Source organism: Pseudopipra pipra, chromosome 11 (genome assembly GCF_036250125.1).
Source record: "Pseudopipra pipra isolate bDixPip1 chromosome 11, bDixPip1.hap1, whole genome shotgun sequence".
Classification (NCBI taxonomy): Eukaryota; Metazoa; Chordata; class Aves; order Passeriformes; family Pipridae; genus Pseudopipra; species Pseudopipra pipra.
In genome coordinates this window covers 15,208,708-15,234,738 of record NC_087559.1, presented here as the reverse complement: position 1 = coordinate 15,234,738, position 26,031 = coordinate 15,208,708, and the positions used below count along the sequence as shown (strand labels likewise).

The window sequence follows — 26,031 nt, the reverse complement described above, 5'->3', positions numbered from 1 at the left end:
CACCTACCAAACCAGATCAGTATTACCAGTGCCAGTTGCCTCAGTTTCCATCTCTCTCCATTAGGCTGCTTTCCAATCAATGTTTATCGCTGGGCTGGCTCATGTTTGGCCTTGACTTTTAAGCCTATAATCTTATGGAAAGAGTCTTTGTTCCAAAATATCCCAAGTCCAGGTCCTCACTCAGAGGAGTGTATCAGTCTGCCCCTGCTGACAGGTATTGAATTTCCATGCAAGGTGTTACATGGGAAGAGTTAAAAGGATGAACAGTCAGGCATGCTGAGAGCAGAGTGGGGAGGGGGACATCAACCTTCCTAGAGAAACTCCTGCTGACAGCACTGAGTTTGGTCAGCACAGACAAGCACAAAACTGCCTGGTCCTTCTTCTAAAGCTCTACAGTCCCAGGGGCCTTGCTCCTCCTGAAGACCCAGGGTGGCTGCCTGCTCTCCTTCCCACATACCATTCCTGCACGCTGTGGAGAGGAATGGCAGATCAATGTGACCAGGGCAGACTGCAGAACAACCCTAAATATCTGTTACATTTGCCGCCTTTACATGCTGAAGGGAAAGGTGCCTCTGTTTGCAAAACATCAGAGCAGCTGTGGTTCCAACCAGCATTAAATCTGTGGCACACTCCTGACCTTTTACCCCACAGCACTTTCCCCTCTGTGAACAGACGGTAGTTAGCAAAGCCAGTCCCTTCTGCAGTGAAGTATTTCCAAGCCAGTTTGAGGCAGGCAGAACCAGAGAGTGAGTTTAGCCCATTGCCCATCACCCAAACCAGTCGCTTCCTTGCACAAGTCATTTGCCCTTCCAGCATTTCATCCTCAGGGAGAAGAGGCATCTGGCTGCCCTTCTGTCCAGTGCCAACAGGAGCTCAGCCTTTGCTGCCCCTCTTGGTGCTACCATAACATTTCCACATGCTTGTGCTGGGACATTTGTCTTGCTAAGGCCACTAAAGGACAAGTGGGAACAATAAAGCCACAGAACTACATAAGAGCAGTGTTTTCCACTGTTCAAATAGGGCAGGACAACTAGAAAAGGCTTATTGTTCAAACAGTTTATTACCAACTATATTAGGCTTTATCTATAATTAATTATATTAGACTTTATATCTGTACTGTGCTCCATCGGGCTCTGGAAGCAAGGGAGCAGCTGCCAGTGGGCATGGGTGGGCTTTAGTAGACTCCTGCATGTTCCCACAGACTGACCCTCTGGGCCTCTGAAGGGGCCTTTCACCCATCTCTGCTGCACCTGGGGCTCTCCGTTTGAGGGCAGCTCTCCTCCTGCACCTTTCCACCAGCCAAGGATGTGCTCTGTTGAAGCAGGGGTTATAGTAGTAGAGGATCTAAAACAGGCAAAGGAGAAGAGTCAGTTGCCATCCTCCCAAGATGGAAAACCCCAAGCTACAAGAACTAGGACTCTGAATTGCAAAAGAGGAGGAGCATGGACACAGAAAAGGGCTCTGAGGGCTGTATGGAACCTAAAGCTCAGCCTAAAGCATTAGGTGAAAATTGTGTTCACTCATTGCCACCCCTGGGGTTTTGCCCTCTGGGGACAGAGCAGTGTAGAATTTTCAAAACGAGAACAACTGCTTTCAAAAGCCAAATACCACTATTTTTCAGCAGCTTCAGTGTGGACATGAGCAGTCAGGTAACCCTGTACTCCTTAAATGCATCTGCTTGGCATTCAGCAGGTGCTGCAGGAAGGTTTCAGATTTGGTACAGCAAGACACAGAGCAAAGACATTTGGAGAAATCAGGTTATGCTGAGTCTGTCTTTCCCTCTAATGGGCTCAGACTCAGCAGATCTCACCAAACTGTGTCTTATCTGCATTTCTAGTAGTCAGAAAGACTAACTCAAACCTGCCTGAGCATGGCCTGAGAACAAAATGAAAACCATACCTCTCATTCCCACCTACATCTCTTCTATGGTGAGGCCCCATTTGCAGTGAAGGTCCCTCTCTCCCCCAAGACTACCACAAGCATTAGTTGATGTGCAGAGCAGCTGCTGTACCTGGCTGTGAGCAGAAACTGCTCCTTCCTCTGCCAGGAATTCGGGCAGGGAGGCAGATCTCTGGTCATCGTGCTGCATTTTGGTGAATCCATAGCTGTTCAGCTGGCGAATAATACTCTCGATTCTCTTCGTGTTAAAGACCCGCTGAGGTCCTGCCCTGCCCAGCACCTCCTCTTTGAAGAGTTCTTCATTGATTGCAACACATTTTCCACCATTGCTCCACCAAATGGACCGAAACTGGTCACTTTCCAGCATTTCCCAAAGTTTCTGTGGAAAGCAGAGGGGTAAGAATTGACTGTCCTTGCCTGTGCTCTCATTGGAAACAGGAGGGCCTCCTTTGGTCTTGCGTCTGTCCCTGCTAGGCTGGATGTCCTGTTCCTTCTCCATCATTTGTATGGCAGTGTCACAGGGCACGATTTCCCCCTGTCCTGGCAGGCCAGGGGAAGCTGTGTTAGCCTGCTGCCCCAGTGCATCTGGAGTAGAAAGGGGTGTTGTTTCTGTGGGAATCAGCTCCCTTTTCTTTTGCTACAGGTGGACTGAAGCTTCCCTCATTGGCCATGGCCCTGCACAGCCATACCTCGTTCTGCCAGTCAGCAGGCAAAGGCCAGCTGATGCCCCTGACTGCGGGTTCCAATGGAGTGTTCTGCCATGTCACTGTGGTGCCCGTGCTCCTCAGGGAGGAGCAGGGATGGCTGCAGCCTTGGGCATCCCAGTGCCCCTTTGGGAAGCTTTCCAGTTGGGTCCTTCTGACACCTGCAGAAATGTCCTTGTGGATATCAGGGAGAGGAACCAGCCCAGGGAACTGTGCTGGATTGCACATGGGGAAAGTGGGACAGCCCACCCTGGTGCCAAAAGTGGCAGCTGTGGTGTGGGAGGTGCAGCCTGGTACAGCTGGAGCAGCACACTGGAGACCAGCTGGGGCCTGGCTGCTGAGTGGTGGTGACAGAGATGGGGCAGCCCAGAAGTTCTCCAGCAGGGTTGGGAAGTGGGGGAGCAGCATCTCAGGGTGTACAGGGTCTGTGTATGCAGGGACATGCATTAGCCATTAGTTGCTTTACCTTGGCGAGTACGGACTCTCTGTGAGCAGACACCTGCATGTCCTGAGCTGGAACTGGTGTGAACACCTCCTCCACGCCAGCAGCAGTTCCCTGTGCAGGACAAAGATCTTGGCAGCTTTCCTCCAGCTCCTCATTCAGACATGATGCAGCTGGGGCCCTCCTTTTGTGGCCCACTCTTGCCTTCTACCTTTCCAGCACCTGGGGATGCTCCATCTTAAAGCTGGGGCTGTAACAGATTCATAGAAGCTAAAAAGTGCAAAGGAGGAGAGTTAGTTCAAGCCTGAAAAACACAAATACATGACAACAAAGACTGTTAGTTTTAGACAAAAGCCAAACTTGGGTATTGAAAAGGACTTTTAGGGGCATATGAAACCTCAAGTTTAGGCTCTCCCAAATGTTACAATATGGTTAAGTGATAACCAGCCCTGGGGTTTTCACCTGAGAAATGCCCTGAGAAGCAATGAAAGTGAGGACATTTATGTCTGAGGCTTATTTGGTATGAACGTCACTCTCTCCTAGCAGTTCATGTGTAAAGGAACTGATGTACCTTTGTAGGAGCTGAAGCAGCTACTTCTGCTGGAAATTCATCCCTGGAGTTAGACAAACTGGACATGGCAGTTTGCACAGCCCATACAGGTCAAGTTGATGAGGAAAACTGCTCATGCTCTCCATTTCAAAGGCTCTGCCAAGTCCTCTTCTTGCCAGCACCTCATCCTTGAACATTTCTTTATTGATGGCAACAAAGAATCCATCACCAACCCACCAAATGGAATGAAACTCATCACTGTGAGAAATTTCCCAGAGCTGCTTGAGAAAGGAGAGATCTTCAGTTTAGCCACTGCTCCCCTTGGAAGAAGGAGGAATGCCTCTTTCAGTCAGTGATGTCATTGCTCCTACAGCAACATCCACAGCTGCTTGACTATCCCACTTAGTAGAGGCCGGAGAAGCTGAACCTGAGGACTCCCTCAGCTTGTCTGAGGAAGAGAAGGAAATTTTAGCTGTTGATGCCTCCCTTTAAAACCATCCTCTCTCATTTGGGCTCAAACTTTCTTCTGCAGCCATTGCTCTGGCCAGCCAGGCTCTGTCCTGCCAGATACCAACCAAAGGCCGACCAGTACCAACTGGTGCTGACTGTGGGTTCCCACGGGACATTCTCAAACACCACCGTGGTGCCCATGTCCCACAGTGATGGCATTGCAGGGTGGCACTCATGACTTGGCAGATGGGAGCAGCATGGGGAGGAATTCTTGTTGCTTTTCCCTTCCAGCTGGCCCCTCTGACACCTGCAGAAACATCCTTACAGTCTCTGCAGCTTTTTGTGATTAAGTGGACAAACATCTTACAAGCTCCCTGGTAACAAACTAGCCTTTCAGTGTGGCTACAAATACTTCTGCCAAGCAAGGAAAAAGTGTTTCCCTTGTTGAAACACATTGCAACAAGTCTTTGTGTGGAGTAAACCCTCTTCATGCCAAAAGAATCAGTGCAAATGACCCTACTTGGTACCCAGTGTCTGAGCTCCTGCTTGTCTCTCTCTTACAGCCCAGTGTGAGGCAGGTTGGCTGCGGCATTTTGGGATCTGTGTAACAGGGAAGGCTATTTCTGAGGTGACAGAGACCCGGCAGACAGCTGAGAGCCCAGAACAACCCCTGAGCTCACCTTGTTAGCAGTGCCAGCTTGCTGTTCTCTAACAATCTGTTCTAAGCGCTGGCTAAGTTTGGAAACAGTGCTAAAAGCAGGCTTGCCATGGTCATGCCAATGAATGAAGAGCTTGTCACACAGGGAGATTCACCACCAGTATGAGGGAAGAGCATAAACATTACTGTATTAGATATAAACCATTGTACAGAGGAAAGTGTGAGTCCTTCAAACTGCTGCAACAGACTTTAATACTGTATTAAGTGCTGGGGAATGGGAGGAGCAGAGGATATCTCACAGACTAGCTTCAGTCTTCTGCAAATGGATGTGAATTCTCCACTCCGAACACAGATTCAGCAGGCTAGTTCCTATCATGTCCCGACCCTTAAAAGTGCCTATATTCAGCTTCTGGATTTCACTTTATCTCTTGAATATCCTCAGCAATTCAGGCTTGCTCCAAGGGTGAAGCTCACCAAGCACTCACAGACACCAAGGAACAGCAACATGCAGTTCCTGGCAGCAGGACAAACCCTTTGGAGTGAAGGGGCAGGAGCCAGTGATCACAGCCATCTCTCCCAATTCCACCTTCAGGAAGCAACTTGTTCTGTTTTTTCTCCTGTGAAAACAGAAAGGGGAAGAAAGCAGCTGGTTGTCACAGGAAGATGGACAAGTAAAAAAAAAAAGGGAGGTGCTACAGCTTCAATGAGTTTCAGATGTGCTGCTTGGAGTCATCCTGAGATGTAGGAGAAGCCACTGTCTCCTGCAGCACCTTAGGCCTTCTCAGAAGAATTTCTGTCCCACTGCAAGTCACCCAGCCCTGCATTTCTTGGTCAGGTTTACTCCCTCTTGGAGAGCAGACACATTCCTCTGTCTCTGCCTTTCAGCTCAATGCCAGGCCTGCAATGAGCCTGACAGATAAACCAAGCCCTGTCAAGACCAAGCACATTCCTGTCTAGAACTGTACCTTGACCCATTGTATGAGATCTCTTTTTATCATCTCCCAGAGTTGTGAGAAGCAGCTGAAACCCAGGATCCATGGGAAGAACAAACAGCATATCAGGCATTTCAAAAATGGAAACATCAGAAAGGTTAGGCTTCAACCAAGTGAGGCAGACAAAGCCATAACCCCTGCCAGGAGAATGAGCAATGCAAACAGTGGATGCCTGTATCTGAAGTCGAGATTTTCCCCCAGTCACAGCAGAGGAATGTGTTTTAAGTAGCTAGCTTTTGGCCTTCTGTTTTGTTTACTCTTCCAAAGACAAAACCAAAAGTGATGCCATACCCCGCCTTATTGAAGTGCAGAAGGAAACATCTGGGAAGGGGAGGCAAAACATGACAAAGTCCAGACCAGTCTAAATGGAGACACACACAGGCCCTTCTGCTCAGCCTGCTGAATATGTAGCTATTTATCTACACAGCCTGCTACCACAGCTGAGTGGAAAATACCTGCTGGGCTTCAGGATGCTCCAAGCAGCCAGGAGGAGAACAGGGGGAATGTCACAGTCAGCTGCTCCTCAGGGGTTGCCTGGTTCCTTGAGTAACCACCACTGCACAGAAGGACCAGACCTTCCACTGATGTGAGCAAGCTCCACAGCCTCTGCCACAGCTGCATTCATGCTTATGCCAGTTCAGGGGCCATATGGCTACTACCCAGCTGAAAAGCTCCTGGTAACTTTTAGCCTGAGATAGTAAAAGCAGAAGAGCAGAATGAGGAAGTGATCCACTGAAATTTGTTCTCTGTGAGGGACTTCCCTGGAGAACCAGCATGATAAAGGTGCTGCCTGCCCAGAAAAATGCCACACTAAACCTGGAGAATGGCCAAGCATGGTTCAAGCTGGGTGACTTGTTCACAGAAGCCAGTACCTCTGCCAAGTGCAGGCAGTGGCTGAACACTGTTATAATTAGAGCTGAGGTGTTAGGCCAGTTGCTTCCAACTCCTGTTATTTTTTATTATGCATCTTTCAGTATTTTGTATTCACCTGAAGAGAGACAGTGTCTGATTTCGGGGGTAGGAAAACTTCATGCCTAGAGTGTACAGTTTTGTTTTCCTAGTTATGCAAAATGGTCCTCCTTGCAAACCTAGGTCCACCAAAAAGGCTCCTAACTATAAGGCAGAGGGGCAGGACCTGACTTGGTAAGTAACTTTTTGAACAATTAGGGTTATTCCAAGGGTAATTATTCCAATCAGCAAACATTTATTAGAAACTGCAGAGGTACAGCACAGGGGTGGCACAGGGAGGGACAGGCTATTTCATCTGCAACTACCCTGACCTTCAAGGAAAAAACCCTCTAGCACAACATAGTTGCCATAAACACTCACACCATGACAAAAGATGTCAGAAATGCAAGCTGTTGACATTACGGGATACTTGGCCAAAGCGAAACCGTATGCCTTTCAAACCCTGAGAGTAAAGACCAGCAAGTTTTATGAGAGAGTGATATGCTATTCTAGAGGGCAGGAGAGAGCAGCTGACATTGAACACAAAATCTGTTTTCTTAGAAGGAAGTTAATTTCCAAATGACACAGAGCTGTGTAACTCATTGCCAGGTTCCGGATCCAAACTAGTCAAGTTCATAAAAGGGTTAGATCAAGGCAGAATGGGTTCACCAGCACTTTTATTCTTTTAACACTTAACACTATTATTTTTTTTTACTCCTGGGCTGTATCCTCTGGCTCAGGGCATTGCCAAGAGCACAGGGCAAACCAGCCTCTTCCCTTACTGTCTGCTACTAGCTGGATGGACATTTGGTCTGACTCGCTTGTCACATGTAGTCAGCCAAGACTGAAGTATTCAGGGCTCAATGTTTGAGCGAAACAAAGCCTTGCCTGGTGGTTTGGGATTTTGCAGGCTCGTTTCTTAAAGTGTCTCATGTGTTTAGTTCCTCCTTCTGTCTCTTGTGAGCGTGAGAAGACAGGCCACCATCCCCAAAGAGGGCAGACACCTCCGCACAGGGCTGCTCTGCTCCTTGTTTGTAAAGTATTACAACACTGCAAACAAACAGTCAAACCTTGGATGAAAGAGAGCCTTAGATAAATCCCATGCCTGGGATTACTCACACTGATGTTGCAATCATTGGTGTCATGGATAAAAACGACTCAAAGAAGAGGAGGATGACAATTTTCCATCATGACTTATTTACATTAATTATAAACAGAGATTCCCAGCTCTCTCAAGCTAGCTCAACAGCTAGCACCTACCCATGGCCTGTTATCTAAGCTGAGGACTGTGCTAAAGCAGATTCTCTTCAACATCTGAAATGGGTTGCTGTGATCCTACGACTTCAGCCAAACAGCAAAGCCTCACTTTATTCTAACTGCTGTATATATATATATTTCTTGCATAGTTACAGGAACAATTCCTTGCTCCTATAAAGACACACCTGCATCTTACCTTCAGATGTCATATTTAGAAAGGTTCCTGGTGACAACCCCACCATAAGCTCTTACATAGGTGAATATATCCATGTGCAGCACTAAACACTGCACCCAAAGCTGAGCCTTGGTCACTGCTCTGCTGGTGATACCAGCACTCCTAATGGGGCTTGGGGCTTAGGCTGTGGAGAGGAAGCTCTAGCATCAAAAAGTAAAATCACAAGTAACCACAGTAAATTAAGTTACTTGTACCTTTTATACAGCCCCTTCCCAAGTGAAATGCAGCCATAAGGATGTGATGCTCTTACAGATTTTGACTTAATGCTTTTATGCAGTAGGGGAGGTGGAAAGATGATACAAAGCTCACACATTTGCAGCAGGAAAATCAAACCCCTTACACAGTAAAAGCAAGCAGAGAGTCTGGTCATTGGGCTAAAGCAATTGGTCAGGTGGAAAAACTGATTTATCTGACTGGTTTTCTTAGGAATGGGTGACTACTTACAGAGGTTGTGCAACTACTCTGCCTCTGCTCTGCAAACAGCCTGATGTCCAAACAGCAGTGTCTGTAACAGCCTCACTCTGTATTGATATGATTTGCGTGTGCTCAGTAAATAAACAAACAGTGACTCATAAGTGACGGGCTTGGAGAAACCCAGGGCAGGGGTTATAGCACAGGCTCAGTCATCACCTCCTCATCTCTCCAGACACCACCAGACACCACCGTACAGAAGGGCCCTGGCTGCACCAGGGGATCTCACCGAGGCAGCAGCCCTGGCTGCCAAGGCCAAACCCTCCTGCTGTGAGCAGCATCTTGCCTGAGGCAGAGCACACACCCCCTCCAGCAGCTCAGTGGCACTTGGCCTACCTGGCACCAGCAGCCCTGGCCTGGCAGGGTATCCCACAAAGGTGGATGTTCCACACTGTATCCTCACCCAAAAGCACCTCTTGCCCTCAGCACTGCGTGTGCCATCCCACCCTCCAGACTGCTACACTGAATTAGCACTGGACAAGTGAAAAAAAAGTCCAGAAGAGATCGATAGAAATTAATGTTTAACCTTTGTCTGCCTTACACTACTGACAAATAGTTGCAGGCAATCCAGAAATTTTTTCCACTCATTTAGTTTCTACTTTGTAAGCAATTTCCTTTCCTCTGCCATGCAAAGAGCTCCATCAACAGCAGACCTAAGGAAACCAGGTCCCTCATGGATTTAGCATTTGGATAATTAGTTTCTACATGATTGTGGTTTTTTTTTTTCCTCATGGCTACTACATGGTTTGAGCCTGCTACATCCTGTTTCTTGGGCAGTGTACAGCAAGGTCTCTATCCACTGGCTTTGTGGTTTTAGAGATCCCTTAGGAACCTTTAAAAGCTTTACTGTTCTTTGAGCTTTTCACTGAACTGAGGAATGGCCACCAGGTTCAAAGCTGCTGGCAGTTGGCCAGCACAACCACAGCACAACTGTGTGCCACCATGAAGTTGAGCTTTGAACAGATGGAAAAGGAAGCCAGTAGCAAACTGTATAATGGCCTAGCAAAAATCCTTTAAAACACGAGAGAATTGCAAAACCAAATCTGAAAAGACACCAAATCAGAAAATTCTTGTTTCTAGGCTCATCTCCTCAACTCCTAGGGATATAGGCTGAACCTCCAACCCAAAACATTTGAACAGTCATGACCTAGCAATCACATCTTCAGCCCTGAATGCCCAGAGAGTAGGGAAGCTCTTCAGTCCCAATCTTGTTCTCCTGTCACCAACAGTAGCCAGCCACAACTGCCTGGCATAAACCCTCCTGTCACAAGAGGAGAGTCACTGCTCTGTCTGTGCAGCCCATCACCGTGCAGGACTGCCTGGCACCACTGGAGAAGCAGGAGCTGTATATAAATGGATGGCTGATTCATGCTGGGACACTGGGCTATTTTCTTGTCCCCCCCAACACGATTTCACCCAGCACAAGAGAGCTGTGAAGACAGTGCCCTGTGTGGTCCCACTCCACTGGGATGAGCAACCACAGACGTCAGAAGCTTTACTGGAGGCTGTGATCACCAAGGCTTTGTCTGGCTGTAATTAAGCCACCCCCTAAGGAGGGTGTCCTGCCCACTTTACTCAGCATTGTCTGGGCAAGACAACTGTGCAGGGACAGGGACACAGGCTGCCTCCTCACGTCCCTCAACATGCATCCAGAGGTGCACAGTCATCTCCAGGTCCTTCCTCTCTTGCCCAGCAGGGCCCATCTATGCTCCTCACTCCCACCCTGGGAAGTCCAGGTTGGGGCTGGGACCACTGCACCAATACAGAGGTGGAAGCCAAGACCTGAGCACTGGCAGGGTGGGGGATGTGTGGGAAAGAGTTGCAGCGAGCTCACTGCAGCACAAACTGCCAAGTTGTTTTGCTTCTTCAGGCATCCTTTACTTCAAGATTAATTCAAATAAAACTTGATTCATTCATTGGACAACTGAAGTTTGCAAGACAAGTAACTAGTGGGACAACTACTCACCAGCATCCCAAATCATTTTTTAAGACCCAGGCTGGTGTTTTAAAGACCCTCCACGTTCCAATACAGCTCTCTCTCACTGCCTGCAAGTTTGGCAACATCTAAAGCTACAGTAACTGTTGAACTGTTGTCCGTGGTTTGGGTGCAAACCTGTGTTAAACAATATCAAGACTTATCTTGATATGAGCTAAGCAAAGTTGAGCAAATGGGAGATGTGCTGTCACAACAGAAAGCTGTGCAGAGCCCCAGGCTGGGCAGAGTGTTGCTGATGCCTCCATGTCAGGAGGTCAAGTCCAAGGCCACCTGACCTCATGTCTTATCCAAAACAATACCAGACACTTCCCACATCCAGGGGTGTGAGAATCCCAGACTGCCTGCACAGGACTCAACCTGCCTTCTAATACCTCAGGACTGGTTTATGTCTGGACAGTAACACCCATTATTCCCTCAGGAAAGCATCACCATTCATTGCAACACCAGGTTGCCTTGCTTCCCATTTAAGAACCTGAGCTGGACACTTCATCTTACTAAATTTATTACCTCACCAGCTTCTGAAGACAATGAGACACACATAAGTAAACTCAGTTAACCAGTGGCTAAAATTATTTTCTCACAGCCTAATCATCCATTACTTAAGTTCCACAATTTCATGACAAGTCACAGATAGGTCAGAGATGCTGGGAACAAGAGGTTCTCCCCAGCTACCACACAATACATATAATTCCTGGGTAGCTACTTGTTGCCACCAGTCGTGCTGAGAACAGCACTGTGCCCTGTGACACGGTGGATTCAATTTATAACAAAACCAAAAAGAGAAAAAAATAGGTCAGCCTTGACAAGATCTGCTTGACTCATCCTTTCTGCTGTATTTAATATTGTTGGAGAATTGCTCCATGCAGGGAGCAATTTAGAAAAAGCTTGATGAGGAAAAGCTTGTGATGAGGAAAGCTCATCTGCTTTCCTTTAGAGCAGCTGCCTGCCTGCCCAGGACAGATGCACTTGTCACGTACGTGGAGATGGCTCATGCACACTGAAGGAGCAGCTCATTCAACAACCACACATTTATGAGACAGTTTCTAATCAAACCCTTCCTCCAAGCACAGATAACAGGCCATCCTCCACGCTCTCACCACAAGTACATGACAGCTCCAGCACTCTGCTGTCTCCAGCACACAGTAGCCTCATTGTGCAAGGACCCACCAAGCCAATGTGACAATCCCAGCCTCAGGGAACCATCCCCTGCTAACTCAGAAAATCTTGTGCTAGCAATGTACCCTAATCCTACATCTTGACTAAGACTTCCAAGCTGTGGCAGATCACAGGGCAGTGCCTCCAGCTAAGACACATGCCTGCTTGCCTGCTTCCTTAATGGTCTGCTCCGTGTGAGTGCACAAAGCATGGGAGAAGTCCTTTTACTGTAGGTGAAAAAGTGTCATTCTGTTCAAAATTTCATTGCTGTGTTGCTTCCTGCATTGACTTCTCTCCAGACAACTGTGCTGTGATGAGACAAGGAATGCCTACCCTTGGGTTAGACAGCAGAACTGGGATCCACAGAGAGCTCTGCAGATATTAAACAGAAACCAGCAAGATCAAGATGCTAAAGAGGAAGGACAGTCCAGTCACAGACAAATTTGCTTTATCTAGTCAGCACAGCACATGCTGGTATAAAGTGAGGAACAAAGGCTGCAGGAGGCTGCATGTGAAATAGAGCAAGTAGCTCTACAAGAACCTGTGTTCTGGGAAAAGGTCAATGCACCTTCAAGCACAAGAGTCTATGCCAGGAGCCTCCAGCAACTGGAGAGGCTTCAAGCACTCAGCTTTAGCCTGGGTGAATGGGCAGTGGACCCAGTAAACAGCAGAGGCAGGCAGAGCCCTCTGCTCACTGCACAACCCACCTCCCCATATGCCTTTTCATTGCCAAAAATCAGCATACTGAAATATCATTTTCTAAGGTAACAATTATGAGATTGTGTTGCCTCATTTAGATACTAGTGAAGTTTGTGAGTGATTTTTTGCTTCTCCTGTCAAGACTGGCTGTCTCAAAATGAGCACTTCCACACATTTTGAAGGAAAAGAGAAATCCCTCAGTGAGTAGGCAGAGAGGAGAGCTACATTCCTGCTTCTGCCAAGGAAGGGCTGCAGCTCTCTACCTGCCTGCTGGCTGGGCAGCAGGCACACACACATATACACACTTTTCCAACTGGGAAGTAGCCAGGGCACAGGATATCTCCTGCCCAGCTGCTATTTATTAGAGGATTTGGGAGAGAAGTGAGGATACTAAGGGATATTAAGAGTCACTGCATCAGAGGCAAGTATGTGTGAAGTTGGACTTCACCAAACCTCTTGTGCACAGAGCAATTTGTCCCCTGCTTAGGTTACAGGAGTCAAGAGTTTATGCTAAGTGCTTTCTTTTTGCTCAGTGGGTATCACAAGGTGTCAGCTCTGCTACAAGCACAGTGAGGCAGCCCCAGGGTAATGGCACTGGCACGACACTGAGATGAATTTTGGTTCAGGTCCCAGTTTTACTTTTGGCATTCAGAGGCGTTTGCTTGTTCTGTGTCCCCTTTTCACCCTGGCAGGACAGCTGTCTCCCAGCAGGGACTGCTCCTCCAGCAACATGGCACTAGACTCTGCTGTGCAGACACAGGTAAAGACCAGCAGAAACCACTTCCTCTTTTACAAAACAAAGCTTACAGCTGCCCTGCCCAGGGTGGGTGGAAGAGGAACAGGCCATGCTACCTGCCACCTCCCCCAGGACAACTCTCCCTGCTTTTCCAGAAAGAACTGCTCAGTGGAGGAGCCCTGCTATATTTCTCCTACTTTTGAAATTGTTTTTCTTTTCCAGTTGATGCTGACCTACATAATAAGCAGGTCACTGGAACAAAAGAGATGTTTTTCAAGGCAGAGGAGAAAAGCCGAGCAGTTCTCCCTCCACACGGGCTTCTGAGGACAAAGTGAAGAGCTGTTTCCCAGGGGTCCCACTGAACAGCCTCCTTTGTGCTCCTCCGTCCAAAACCAGCGGGAACTGCTGGGATCCCACTGAGGACGTGATCAGACCCTGAGCAGAGCATCAGGTTAGTTAAGGAACAGATCCATGGGGCACTGAGAGGAGCTTCAGGAACATAAACCTTTCTCACGTGAACAGTAAATGTGCCATGTGCAGCCCTGGTGCACGAGGCTGTGAGCTCGTGCAATGGCCCAGCTGCACAGGACTCCATCCAGTGGGCAAGGCAAGCTCCCATTAAACCAGCAGCAAAGGGAGGGAAGGAGAGAGCAGGAAGATGCACGGGGACAAGTCCCCACCATGATCCCTGTGGTGCATCCCATCCCCAGCTGAAGAAGGATTGGGTTGTAGCAGGTCTGCAGACCACAGGAATACAGGACTGAGACTGACACTGTTCTCAGCTAGAACAGTGCTCTGTCTGAAAATTTGGCAGGCAAGAAGCAGGGTTAGAAGAGCTTGAACTCAATTTACTTACTGAGCTCTAGTCACTTCTGCTCCTTTATGGGAAGCATCCCTAAAGGCTTACTACAATAAAGCACAAACTGGAAATGAGAAAGATTTGAGCAGCCAAAAGAAGAGAGACCCTGGGATAACCCTTCAGCATTCTTATGGTTTAAGGCATGGCAGTATGGAACTGAGCTATGAAGATGTTGTGTCCAGCATCATCATCCCTAATCTTGCAGCTGATCTTTCCCCTTGCTCCCAAAAGGGAGACAACCCTGTGACAGATGTGTGCCAGCATTTCTCATCCACACACCGAGTGGTGCACTGCAAGCAGGAAGCAGCCAGTTACCTACCCACAGGTAAAGCAGGGATCTATTAGAGAAATTAATGTAATGTGATCCTGCCTGGGGCTCAGAGTCAGTCCCAGGAGGATGTATGGAGCGAGTAACCAGAGCAGGCAAGGGTAAGAAGTGCTCTCAAACAGCAAAGAGCTCCAATAACAATAGTGCAAGTCTGGTAACTAGGTCACAGTTATGATCCTTAATTAATCCTGAAGAGACCCCATCTGCCACGGGGAACATGACAGATAAGGTAGCTCATTAAGCACAGAAGCAGGCCATGGGTAATGCCAGACCCCAGCCCAGCAGCAGCTGCTTTGCCCAGCCTGCTCTCTGCCAAGCTTTTAGCCAGCAGACACATCAGGCTCTTCCCATCTCCCCTGAGGAAGTAACAGCAGCCTGGAGCCTGTTCACAAACCACTGCCCAAACCACACTGACATAATCCACGACACAGGATAGAGATGAGATTGCAAACAGACCAGGGCAGGCAGATATGAGGCTCCAGCCAAGGAGCTGTACCAAATCCTGACAGACAGCTGAACCCTGGCTCCCCACACTGTGCTTCACCTGCAGCCCTGCCCTTCTCCCCCACACCTCCCTGTGCTGGGCTGTGCTATCACAAGTCACTTCTTCCCCTGACTCCTCAGCTTGCACAGAGGCAGTCACAGCCCTGAGACAAAGTGCTGCAAAGGCCAGTGGAGAAAAGGGCCTGACACTGCAGCTGAAGTTAGGAGTGGTCATGTGCTGGCAGAGCCAGGTTGTTCACTTGGCCCTGACCATGACAGCGCAGAGCCCATCTGCCAGCAGGGAGGCAGAGACTGACCGTGGGCAAGGCCACGGGCTGACACCTGGGAGGGCAGTGTAGGGGCATGTCATCTGCCCTGGCCTCTGCAGCTGGCTGTGTTTTGCACCTACACATGATGGCTATGAATGTCTTGATCTGCTTAAATCCACTGGTGACAGGGAGATAAGCTGAGATAATGTTGATTGAGTTTTCAAGCCCTGCTTCTGTTACATGAGCAATTAAAAAGCAGCCACTGTCAGCAAAGATGGCAAAACCTAACAGGGCTTCTGAGGACTCAGCACAGAGCATTAAAAATAGTTTCAAAGGAGGGATGGGTGACTAATAAGCCCTAAACTGACAACTGTTGGGAGATGGGGGCAGCTTAGTACTAAAACCATGTCTCTGGGGACCCTTATTGAGGTGTCACTTGTGCTCACTAACACCCTCAAAGGCATTGTATTCCACAACATGCACAACTGACAGCACACCAGGGAACAGACACAACTCCACACAATTAAACCAGGACAAGTAGAAAGGAGAAAAGCTGCCAAGTAAACATAAAACAGTATTTTTACCCAAGGAAACTCTAAGTAGCAGAGCAATCAAATTCACAGTACATGCACCATCACCATACACACACACACTGTTCTTCCTCACCCAAGTGCAGCTGGGTGAGGGACTACTGTGAGATCACTCTAAGAAAACCAGGTCACTGGCTATCAAACACAAGAGACAGTGCAAGGACTTCGGGAAGGACGTACTGGAATCACTTCTTCCAATTAAAACATGAGCTTAGGAAGCATCTCTAGTTTATTGGCTCTTGTAATTGGAGCTTTAAATCTCAATTACTCGCTCAAAATCTCATTGTCCTTCAGGGTAAATGAAGCTGAAGTAAACACAGGAAAGGTTACTACCTCAGAAGTACAGAGAGGGCAGGCAGGACAGAGCAATCTGTGGTGCCAAAGGCTCACAAGGGAACCCAGAGCTTGCCCCCCTCACTCACCCACCAAAGAACAGCTCAGTTGTCTGCTGTGCCAAGCACCAGCCTCCTCTCTCCCTCCTCCAACTTAAGTGCAAGACCAGGTGCCATGCAAGCCCTGAAGACCCTCCTGGATTTCACCACAAGGATCCAGAGGGTTTGCACACCTTCACACATTACAGTTGTTGGTTCCTGTTTGTAGCTGAAATGGTGGCTGCTCCCTTCCCAGGCACCCCACCCTCCACTACAAGGTCTCATCCTGCTGCAGGTTGGACAGGGTTAACATCTGCTCCGTATCACAGAGCCTGGCCTAGTTAGTGTGTGTTGCCCAGCCTGGCATCTCTCCCCAAAACTACTTCTTCCAATTGTTGCCTCACAAAATTCAGCTTGGCAAAAAAACCCCTACCTCACACACACCTGGACACAGAGATTGCTCAGCACACTCCATCAGAGGCAGAAGAATTAACCTTTAAGTAGTGAATGAGGGAAAACATTGCAAGGCAACCCAGCCACCCCTCTACTTGTTAAACACAAATAATAAGTCATCTCTGCTGTATTTGCAGGCTTCAAAGTGCCAAACAACAGAAACACAGAACTGTCATCAGGGCTTTTGAGGAAACAGTTCAGCCACCGCCTTGTGCAATGGAGCTAATCTGAAAGTTTGCTGGTGATACTGATGGCTGGAGAGAATCAGCTACCCCTCACCCCAAATCACCTCTCCACACAGAGCCACCACACCTCACTCTCACAGGGCTCAGTACTTCCTCCCTATGTGGTCAATCATCCTTATCAATGCCTAGAGGGTGTGTCTCAATTCAATGGCCTAACACTGAATTATTTTTTATTAATTAATGCATTATCAAGTTTCACGGTGGAAACAAGATGCATCTCTTTGAGAACATGAATTCTGAATTGCTTTTTCAAGTTAAACTTTGAAGCAGAGACTTGTCAAGACTAGAAGTCTTTAAAAATAAAGATAAGGAAGTACAAAACTAAATCATCACAACTACACTCTAGGTTTCCTAAAAGCGTGTGGGATGGCTGCAGGAATTTTTGGGCTGCAATTTGCAAGTCTGAAGAGACAAGATTTTCTAATATTTATAAAAGCTCCATAAGATGACCAGACTTCTCTATAAAACCACAAACCACAGGTCAATCACATGATCCATCACTAGTGCTAAGCCAGCAACAACCCTCCACTCTCCCTTGGTTTGCTCTTACAGTCCATGTGACATGAGAAACTGGGCACAGAAGAAAATTACTTAACTCCAGGTTTGTATTTTTGCCATTTCGGTCTTAATTTCTCAGCAGATCCCTTTCAACTTTTTAAATATGCAACATTTGCACTTCCATCTCCTTCTAGGACATTCCCTAGAATCAGTTTTTATCTTCTTTGCCCAGGGCTGGGACAATATGCATTTCCAAGAGAAAGCACGTGCTGATTAAGCAGAGGGATTCCTGAAAAGAAGACCTTAGAGGCTCCAGGTTCTTTACCACATCTCCTGAAGATACAAGAGCGACACATTTTCCAACCATTACCTCTCCCCCAAGCCAACACAACATGACTAGGTTTGCTTGCACAGCTTCAGCTGGAATGGTGTTCAAAGCAGCTGCAGAACCATCAGGTCAAATAAACCACATGCAGACAAGGCTGCCAGCAGGGTCACAGTGCCCCAAATAACCTCCCATTCCAGCTGTCCTGGCATCCTCGCTCGCACTCCTCCTGGTACCGCCTGTGCTGCTTGGCAGGCAGAGCGGCCCGGGAGCCTTGGAAGTAGAGCCCAGAGCTTTCCATGACTGAGGCTGTTTGTAAGACAGTGCACACAGAGCACTTGCCAGCTTTTTGAAGAGCTCAGTACAAAAGGCAAACAAGGAACAGAAGCGTCATCTACTCCAACAATCTCAATACGCCACAAAGTTCCTCTGATCTGCAGCTCCCAAGTTCAGATTTGGAGATATGATTGCCCTCCCTTAATATTTCAGCACAGGCCCCTTCTTCCCTATTGCTGACGCTCTTCTCATCTTTATACCTTATCACCACCCTCTAACTTTATCTATAATCTTTGGAGCACAAGGAGGGATAGTATGTCTTGCACCCCAAAGGTTAAGCAATGAGAGCTATTGCAAAACAGCACAGCAAACCCCGTGGGCAGAATGCACCAACATTTGCATTGGGAGGTGGAAACATTTGGAGCTGGACCCCAAGAAGGCTGTATGCTCATCCTTCCAGTTTTCTGCTGTGCACACAGGCTGTGGTGTTACACAGACTCTCCCACTCACAGGAGTGGGTTTGGTCCCGTGATGTTTCATACCCTGTTACCACACACTTTCATGCTATTTTCATGTCTGGAACATCTCCACTTAAATGTCAGGCATCCTTCTGCTCCACTGCTTGGCCACTTCCATCCCTTTGGATTGTTTCTTTCACAGAGCTAATTCTGATTATAGAACTACAGCAACTAATACTAACTATAACAACTAATTCTAAATGTATAAAGTTTCCCTGACCATTGAGGGAAACAATGAAAGATCAAAACTGCTTTACACTTTCCTCTGTTTATTGCTTGCTTTCCCCAAGACAATTCTTAAAACAAGACCAGCAATATCTAATGCCATGGAATAGCTGGATGAGAAGGGAAACCACTCAGGTAAGAGAGTTCTGTTGCCTCACTGGGTGCTCATTCACAGGATAATACCCACATGGGAACGCCCAGCTTGGGTCTAGTCAGGAAGGGGATTTTCCCCACCTTCTCACGTCACCAGCAGGTATTTCACTATGAAATGCTTCTCCTTCTCCTTACTTAACTGAATTATGGATCCTTGCTGAAGAAATTACATTACCAGATGAATAAAAGAAGAAGAAGCCTTTGCTGAAACAAACTACAGTAACCAGCCTTACCAGTAGGTGTACTGTGCCTACAATAGACATTTTAAGGTGACAGCCTTAAAATCACATCATTTCACTCACCTAAAAGAGACCAGAGACTATTAGGACTTCACTGGATGCTTTTATCCCTATCTCCAGGCTGAAAAGGCAATCTTACTTGTACTGCTACACTTGGGAACAGAAAGGCAGCATGTACAGCTGCAGGAAATAGTACTGATTAAAAACTGCCTAGTCAGAGAACCTCCATTTTGGCAAACAAAACTACATCAACTTATACAAAGGATTTAACTTACTGTGTCAAACTGAGTCTGTGGTAACTGGGGAGGAGTGAGGGCACTTTTAATATGCTACTGCCTCATCAATTGTCCATAGTGGGCCCATGTGACAGGTAGACAAGTTAGAGAGATGATTTTCTAGTCATGGTTTAATTCCAGCAGGCAGCAAATCCCCACACAGCCCCTCACTCACTCCTCTGCTGTAGGATGGGAGAGATAATCACAAGAGTGAAAGTGTAAAAATCTGTGGTTTGAGATAAAGATGATTTAATAACCAAAAAAGAGGACAAAAACAACAGGCAGAGAACACTAAAAAAAAAAAAGACAAACAAAAAAACAACAACAAAAAAACCAACCAAAACCAAACCAAACCCCAGAAAAACAAATGATGCCAAAAAAACAATTGCTCACCATGAACTGACCAATGCCCAGCCAGACCCTGAGCTATGGAAGCCCCAGCTAACCTCCACCCTCACAGTTTTATTGCTGAGCTTGATGTCATATGGTGTGGAATATGCCTTTGCTCAGTTGGGGTCACCCCCTTCCAACTTCTTGTGCACCCCCAGCCTACTTGCTGGCAGGACAGTGTGAGAAACAGAAAAGCCCTTGACACTGCACAAGCACTGTTCAGCAATGATGAAAACATCCCTGTGCTCTCATCACTGTTTTCATCACAAATCCAAAGCACAGCCCCATACAAGCTGCTATGAAGGGAACTAACTCTATCCCAGCCAAAACCAGCAGAGAACAAGGTATGCCCTTGATTTCCAACAATCTGCTGCTCAACAGAAAATTCCTAGCACTGCCATTGCTCTAAGAGAGATGCACATGGGCTCCAGCACAGCATTTTTCACTGCTGTGAGCTGATTTCTTGTTCTCAAGGACTTTGACAATCCCACCTCTGCTTTAACTTCCACCTTCCTGCCAATGCCCACAGTAACACAGATATGAGCACCAGCAGGGGCTCACTACGGATACCTGGTGTAGTAAAGATGCTTTACTATGCAAGCAAGACTTAAAGTGTCTCTCTGGGCCTTAAGTGTTCAAATTCAGACAAAGAGGAGACACCCACTTCTCTCCTCTGTTAGCTGTCCTTGCTATACAGAAAGGAGCAGGCTACCTACTTAAATACTTTCTGGAAACCTCAGTTACAGATACCTATAGAGCTCTCACTAAAAATCCAAGTCCTTTCCCCATCTCACACTGTTACAGAGGAAGCACTTGGATTCATGTTTTCTAGGGTATTTTTTCTCTCCTGACTATATAGGCAGTTCAGGCTCCTAAACTGGACACAGAAGATGGTGTTTCTGCCTGAGTACCTAATGGGGAGAAACAAGGGCTGAGATAAGCAAAAAAAAATGACAGGCTGAATACCTGAAATAATCATAACTAAAAATATACTGGTTGGGGTCTACTGGTTCTTTCTAAGAGGAGGAAAACTGTGTAAGAGAGGAGGAAATGAGGGTGTGAATGCAAGTCACAGCAAGTGCAGCAAAGCTGACAGTAGCTGGAAGGATTAGTGTATCATTTCCTGCCGTGTGCTGCACAAAGCAAGACAAACCCAAGGATGCAAGATTGAAAAAAAGGCCATTGTGTGATTTTCAACATCTGAAGCAACTGGAGAGATGTTAGGGAGGTACTCCAGGATTAAGATAAGCCACTGCTGGATGTGTTAATCAGCTGGGCTGTAGACTGCAGCAGCCCTGGTGTGGGGTGGTGCCCTTCAGGAGGAGGGCAGGGTACCTTGTATGAGTGTGGCAACAACTTCTGCTGTCCAGGCTGAGCCTCAGTCACGCCCCTGCAATGGGCCTTTGCCAAGAGACCAAACTCCTCTGCATCAATGGGCAGCTCCTGGGGCCTGGCAGACAGGAAAAGTGTCCTGACCCAACAGCCTTGTGAGGACCCACCAGCTGTTCATGGATTTTAAAAGACATCCATTACACTGGGGAACAAAACCACTTACACTTGTTTGTACGAGACAGGTACAAATCTTGCCTGGCCCATGGTGGTGACACAGGGGTGTTGCTCAGCCTCTCTGTAACATGAGCCTCAGCATCCAGTAGCTTCTCCAGCTTGGTCAAATTCTCTACTGAGCAGAGGGTCCTAGAAAGAAATGAGATTTCCTGTTCTGTCATGTGAAGAAGACACTGGCTCCAAGTCAGGAAAACGTGTTGCAGAAATTCAGTGTGGGAAGAATTGTCACTATGCAGCTACTACTTCAACCCTCGAATTTTGCCTTAAAAGGCAAATAAATGAAGTCCTCTCTAAGAACTAACTGCTGGTCTCAGGACCGGAGGTGGAAGTTCTCAGATCTAAGCCTGGAATTTGAGTCTGGATTAAATCCAGATGTCAGGATCACACCCACTCCCTTAGAAAATTCAGATCTCAATATAGACAGTGGCTTGTGCGTGGGGAGGGGAAATTGTTTTTCTGGCTCGCCCTCTTTGACACTGACTGGATGGGAAAAAATTAGGAGTATGCACAGCTCTGACTTCAGAAGTGGGCAAAAGGGATTAGATGTTGCTAATTACAGTACAGTTATAGGTTTTCATTCAGACAGGCTGAGTGCAGAGGGGCAGAATCAGAACCAAGAGTCAGCACTCTTGGTTTTCTGCTCAAGTATCTAAATGAACGCTTCAAAGCATAAAATTCACTAAAATCCTATGAAAGGACCTACCTGTGGACAGATGCAAGGCCAGATGAACACCACAAACCTGTGAATCAAGTTCTATATCTAAGAATACGAGGCAAAACATGCTTGAGAGAAGAGGGATGGGAGGGAAGTATTGAAGGTAACTTACACCTGAGCCTACATGCTAAACCAGTAACGTGGAAGGAGACCATCTTCACCAGCAATTCTTCACAGACATCTGCAGAAATCAACTTGACCCTGTGGCAGGGGATTTTTTTTTTCCCCATTTCAATTTCTGTAGGGGAAGCACTTTCTATGGCTTCTCACTCCCCTCCCAAACTACTGGAAATTAACCTTTTTCTCCCCCCTCCTTGCAACTTATTCACAGCTGTAGAAAACCAAAATCACAGAGACTCTCAGAGTAGCTGAGAATCTTCCCTTCCCTTCCCCTGCAGCACATGGGCCTTTCAGGCAGTCGAGCTTCCTCTGCTGAATCCATCTGGTACATACCTCAGGAACCAGCTCCAAAACACAGGCATAGCAAGGAAGCACCCAACTTCTGACTGAAACTTTGTCATGGACAACGGAATAAATTTGTCCTCACACCAGTGTTCCCCCTCAGCTTAAACCATTTGCCTCCTTTATTCCATGCTATTCTGCCCTTCCTGTATTCCCAGGCAGCCACTGCCTCTCCCCCACACACTGTACCTGCCATCTCTCCAGACAGGCTGCCTAAGCCTGCTCTTTCCCTCAGGATGGGGTCCCTGTCCCCCCTTGGCTGCCACTGGCCCTGTTGCTGTTTGCCAGGAGATCTTCAATCTGCATTTGCGTGGCGCTTCATGCCAGTTCCCCCTGAGCCCTGTAGGATGGCAGTAACACATCGCCACAATTAACATCCTTAAACACCATTTAATTAATCCACTGAAGCCCTAAGAAATTTTAATTAACGGCAGCTTTATTAGTATTTACTTCACCTTCAACACGTAAGCTCCGGCAGTATTTCCAAAGGGAGGGCAGTGGCAGAGCAGTTAACAAGACACTCCCTTCCCCTGACTTTTCCCTGCTCTGTTGCTCCCAGAGCTCCCAGCCAGCTCTGCACTGACAAGGACACGTTCCTCCGGCAAACCTCCAAGATGAGGGTCAAGTAAATGTCATTCCTTGGCTCTGCACAATTCCTGTCATGCACAAGGTTAAATAAATTCACCAAAATCAAGCTTTAAAGAGGTGCTATTGCAGCGTTTGATCAACAGCAGAGATTGTAGGGAAGTCTGACAGGAAAGCCGAGAGTTCTGCTCCATTTAGAGATCCCTGTGTCGCAGCCAAGGTCGCTGTGTCTCAGCTACCAACCTTGAGTGATGTTTGTGTAAAAAGCAGATGCTCTTTGGGTTTCGGGCTTCACATGCACTCCTGAACACAAACCCACAACTTCCTGGATTCCAGCAACACAGCAGACTAATGTACTTCACCCCTCAGCCCTGCAAAATGGCAAGATGCTGCTGTTAAGATTACCTGGATAAAGAAGGATTATCAGATTTTTGTGGGATCAAACCTGCTGTGGCAGGTGTCCAGGCGGATGAGCTCTGCAGCCCCTTGCAGCACTCTGCCAGCACATTTGCCCAACACCTTTCTCTGGTGCCTCTTAGGACAAAACACACGTTCCCTCTGTCCCTCTGAGTTAAGTACCATGGACAAACAATAAGGGAAAAATGGGAGGAGAAGGAAAAATACTCTCAACATACTATAAATCAAGCATACAGCTGTTGATTTCTGTTGTTAAAACTGCAATTAATCCAAGGAGCACAGGAGTGATCCCTTAGGTCCAGACATATAATTAACTCTGTGTGCAAAGGAAGCTTGACAGCTATCTACGTGGTAGAACGTCATGTTTCCTCAATTTTAAAGTAACTGATATGATACAAAGCTTCAGGGTAGGGAGTCAAATATTGCTGTTTGAGGGAGCAGGGACAGCAGTAATCTGAAACACAGATCAGATGTCTTTAATCTTCAAGCGCTAATTAACTATTATTTTGCAAAATACTTGAGGCGTGTAACACTAACCAAAAGCCAGTTATGGGGAGGAAAACAAACCTCCTCATGAGCGACTGAACTAATAATTTGAAACACTATCCCGCTATTACTGAATGACCCAGACTCCTGCTATCTTAACTGCTGTACAGGCTCAGGTCAAATGCCACAGCCTTACTTTAATAATTTATTTACATAACAAATAAAAACTAGCATGTATCTAATTTAATGATGCCCACTGATGGGAGGTTGTCTCTGCATTACACTGACAAATAATGAGCTGCTTAAGATCCGAGCATCAACACTTGTTAAGCAACACTGTCTTAAATTTCTAATAAGCAAGAGAGAACTGCGCTTAAAACACACCTGCTAAAGCCTTACTAAAACCCAGATCCTGTGCCCTGCCTTGTAAAGTCCCAGCTACTTTTTTCAGGGCTCTGTGAGGAGTATGTGAGGGCAGAACTCTGTCCCACTTTCTACCTCAGAGCTTGGTAACATGCTGGAGCTCATAGCGAGTCTGACATTTGACTATGTCTGAGGGTGCCTTCCTCCTGACCAGCTTGCTCAGATCCTAAAGTTAATGTACTGCAGCCAGCATCCTCTAAGTGAGTCACTGATGAAGAGAGGAGGGTCAGATAAATACCCTGCTGGTCATTCCCCTATCCTCTGACAGAGGAGTTGTCTAAAGACTAGTCTGCAACATGTAAATACTGACCAATATTTTCTGAGTGCCTTTTATATCCAAACTTGTGTTCAGCAGCCACAGTCCCACACAGACTTTGCATTTCTCTAATCACTTTATATGAGCACCTTCTAGTAACTACACAACATGATTACATGCAAGGCAAGAGTCAAGAAAGAGCAGGCTTTAAAAAAGCTCTCCTCCAAACTCTGTACCTGTTACAAAATCCACTCTTGCCTCAAAGTGCTTGAGACAGCCCTCAGCTCTTTACCCAAATCCTGTCTTCCGTGAAATTGTTTCACAAGATGAAGGAAAAAAATGCATCATCATTTTTCTTCCTCCATTCTTTCCACACTTCAGCAGTCAGTATGTGCTGTGGTTTGAATGACCAGACACATAAGGAGAGCTCCTTTTACCATTACCTACCTGTAAATAATTCTCTTAAGCAACTAAACTTTAATGCCCATTGCAAATCAGAGGATGAAGGGTTCAATTTTACTTCTTGCTGTTCTTTTTCCTTCGAAACACGGCAAAAACACAGTGATGGAAGTCTAAGCACCCCTGTCAGAGATGCTGTTATTCACACCGGCTGTAGGCAAAGTGAGAGGGGCTCGGGATCCCACCACCACCAGCGAGACCAAGTGCTGCATCCCGAGCCTCCGAGCACGGACTCCACGGGGAGTCAGAGGCACATTTAGGAAGAAAACACCGGGATGGTCCGAGCAGCGCTGGATTTCCCCACGCAGCTGACTCAGAGCTCGCGTTTTCCAGTGAACAGGCGCACCCCTTAACCCACCGACTGTAGGGCGAGGGACTCCAAAACTTCTGGGAAAGCAGCATTTGCATAGCCTGAGGCTGACAGGAAAACCCAGAGCAGCGTTACCCCCGTGGACCATGCACGCACAGCCCTCACAGACCCCTGGCAGCTACTCAAGCCCCCTCCGTGCCCTCATGACTCCGAGGGAGCGGCTCAGTCTCCTCTATACCCTCACAGCGCTTCTACCCCCTCATGGCGCCCACTCCAGTCGCTTACGAACTCCGGGGGACCCTCCATGTCCTCAGGACGACTCCATTCCCTCACAAAGCCCCAGGTTCCCTCCATGTCCTCAGGGCGCCCCCAGCCCCTCACAAAGCCCCGGGTTCCCTCCATGTGCTCAGGACGCCCCCAGCCCCTCACAAAGCCCCGGGTTCCCTCAACGTCCTCAGGACGCCCCCAGCCCCTCCCGACCCCCGAGTGCCCCTCCATGTCCTCAGGACGCCCCCAGCCCCTGACGGAGCCCGGGGTTCCCTCCACGTCCCCAGGACGCCTCCAGCCCCTGACGGAGCCCGGGGTTCCCTCCACGTCCCCAGGACGCCTCCAGCCCCCCACAGAACCAAGAGACCCCCCCCAAGAACCGCCCGCGAACACCCC

General features: G+C 47.6%; 1 protein-coding gene and 1 long non-coding RNA gene across 2 annotated transcripts in view; both read right to left on the bottom strand.

Moving 5' to 3' along the window:
• Positions 1 to 2,526, bottom strand: part of POC1A (POC1 centriolar protein A) — a 57,521-nt gene extending 54,995 nt beyond the window's left edge. The window contains exon 1 of the mRNA XM_064667792.1: positions 2,012 to 2,526. Coding sequence (XP_064523862.1) covers positions 2,012 to 2,401 — 390 coding nt within the window. The 5' untranslated portion in view covers positions 2,402 to 2,526. The remainder of the gene's footprint in view (positions 1 to 2,011) is intronic.
• Positions 2,527 to 4,874: 2,348 nt separating this feature from the next.
• LOC135420381 (uncharacterized) lies at positions 4,875 to 26,014 on the bottom strand. Its single transcript, XR_010433500.1, has 4 exons — positions 22,888 to 26,014; positions 21,245 to 21,384; positions 6,151 to 6,384; positions 4,875 to 5,320 (listed from the first exon to the last, which is right to left on the bottom strand). It is a non-coding gene; the product is annotated as an uncharacterized LOC135420381 (long non-coding RNA).
• Between the last annotated feature and the right edge of the window lie 17 nt (positions 26,015 to 26,031).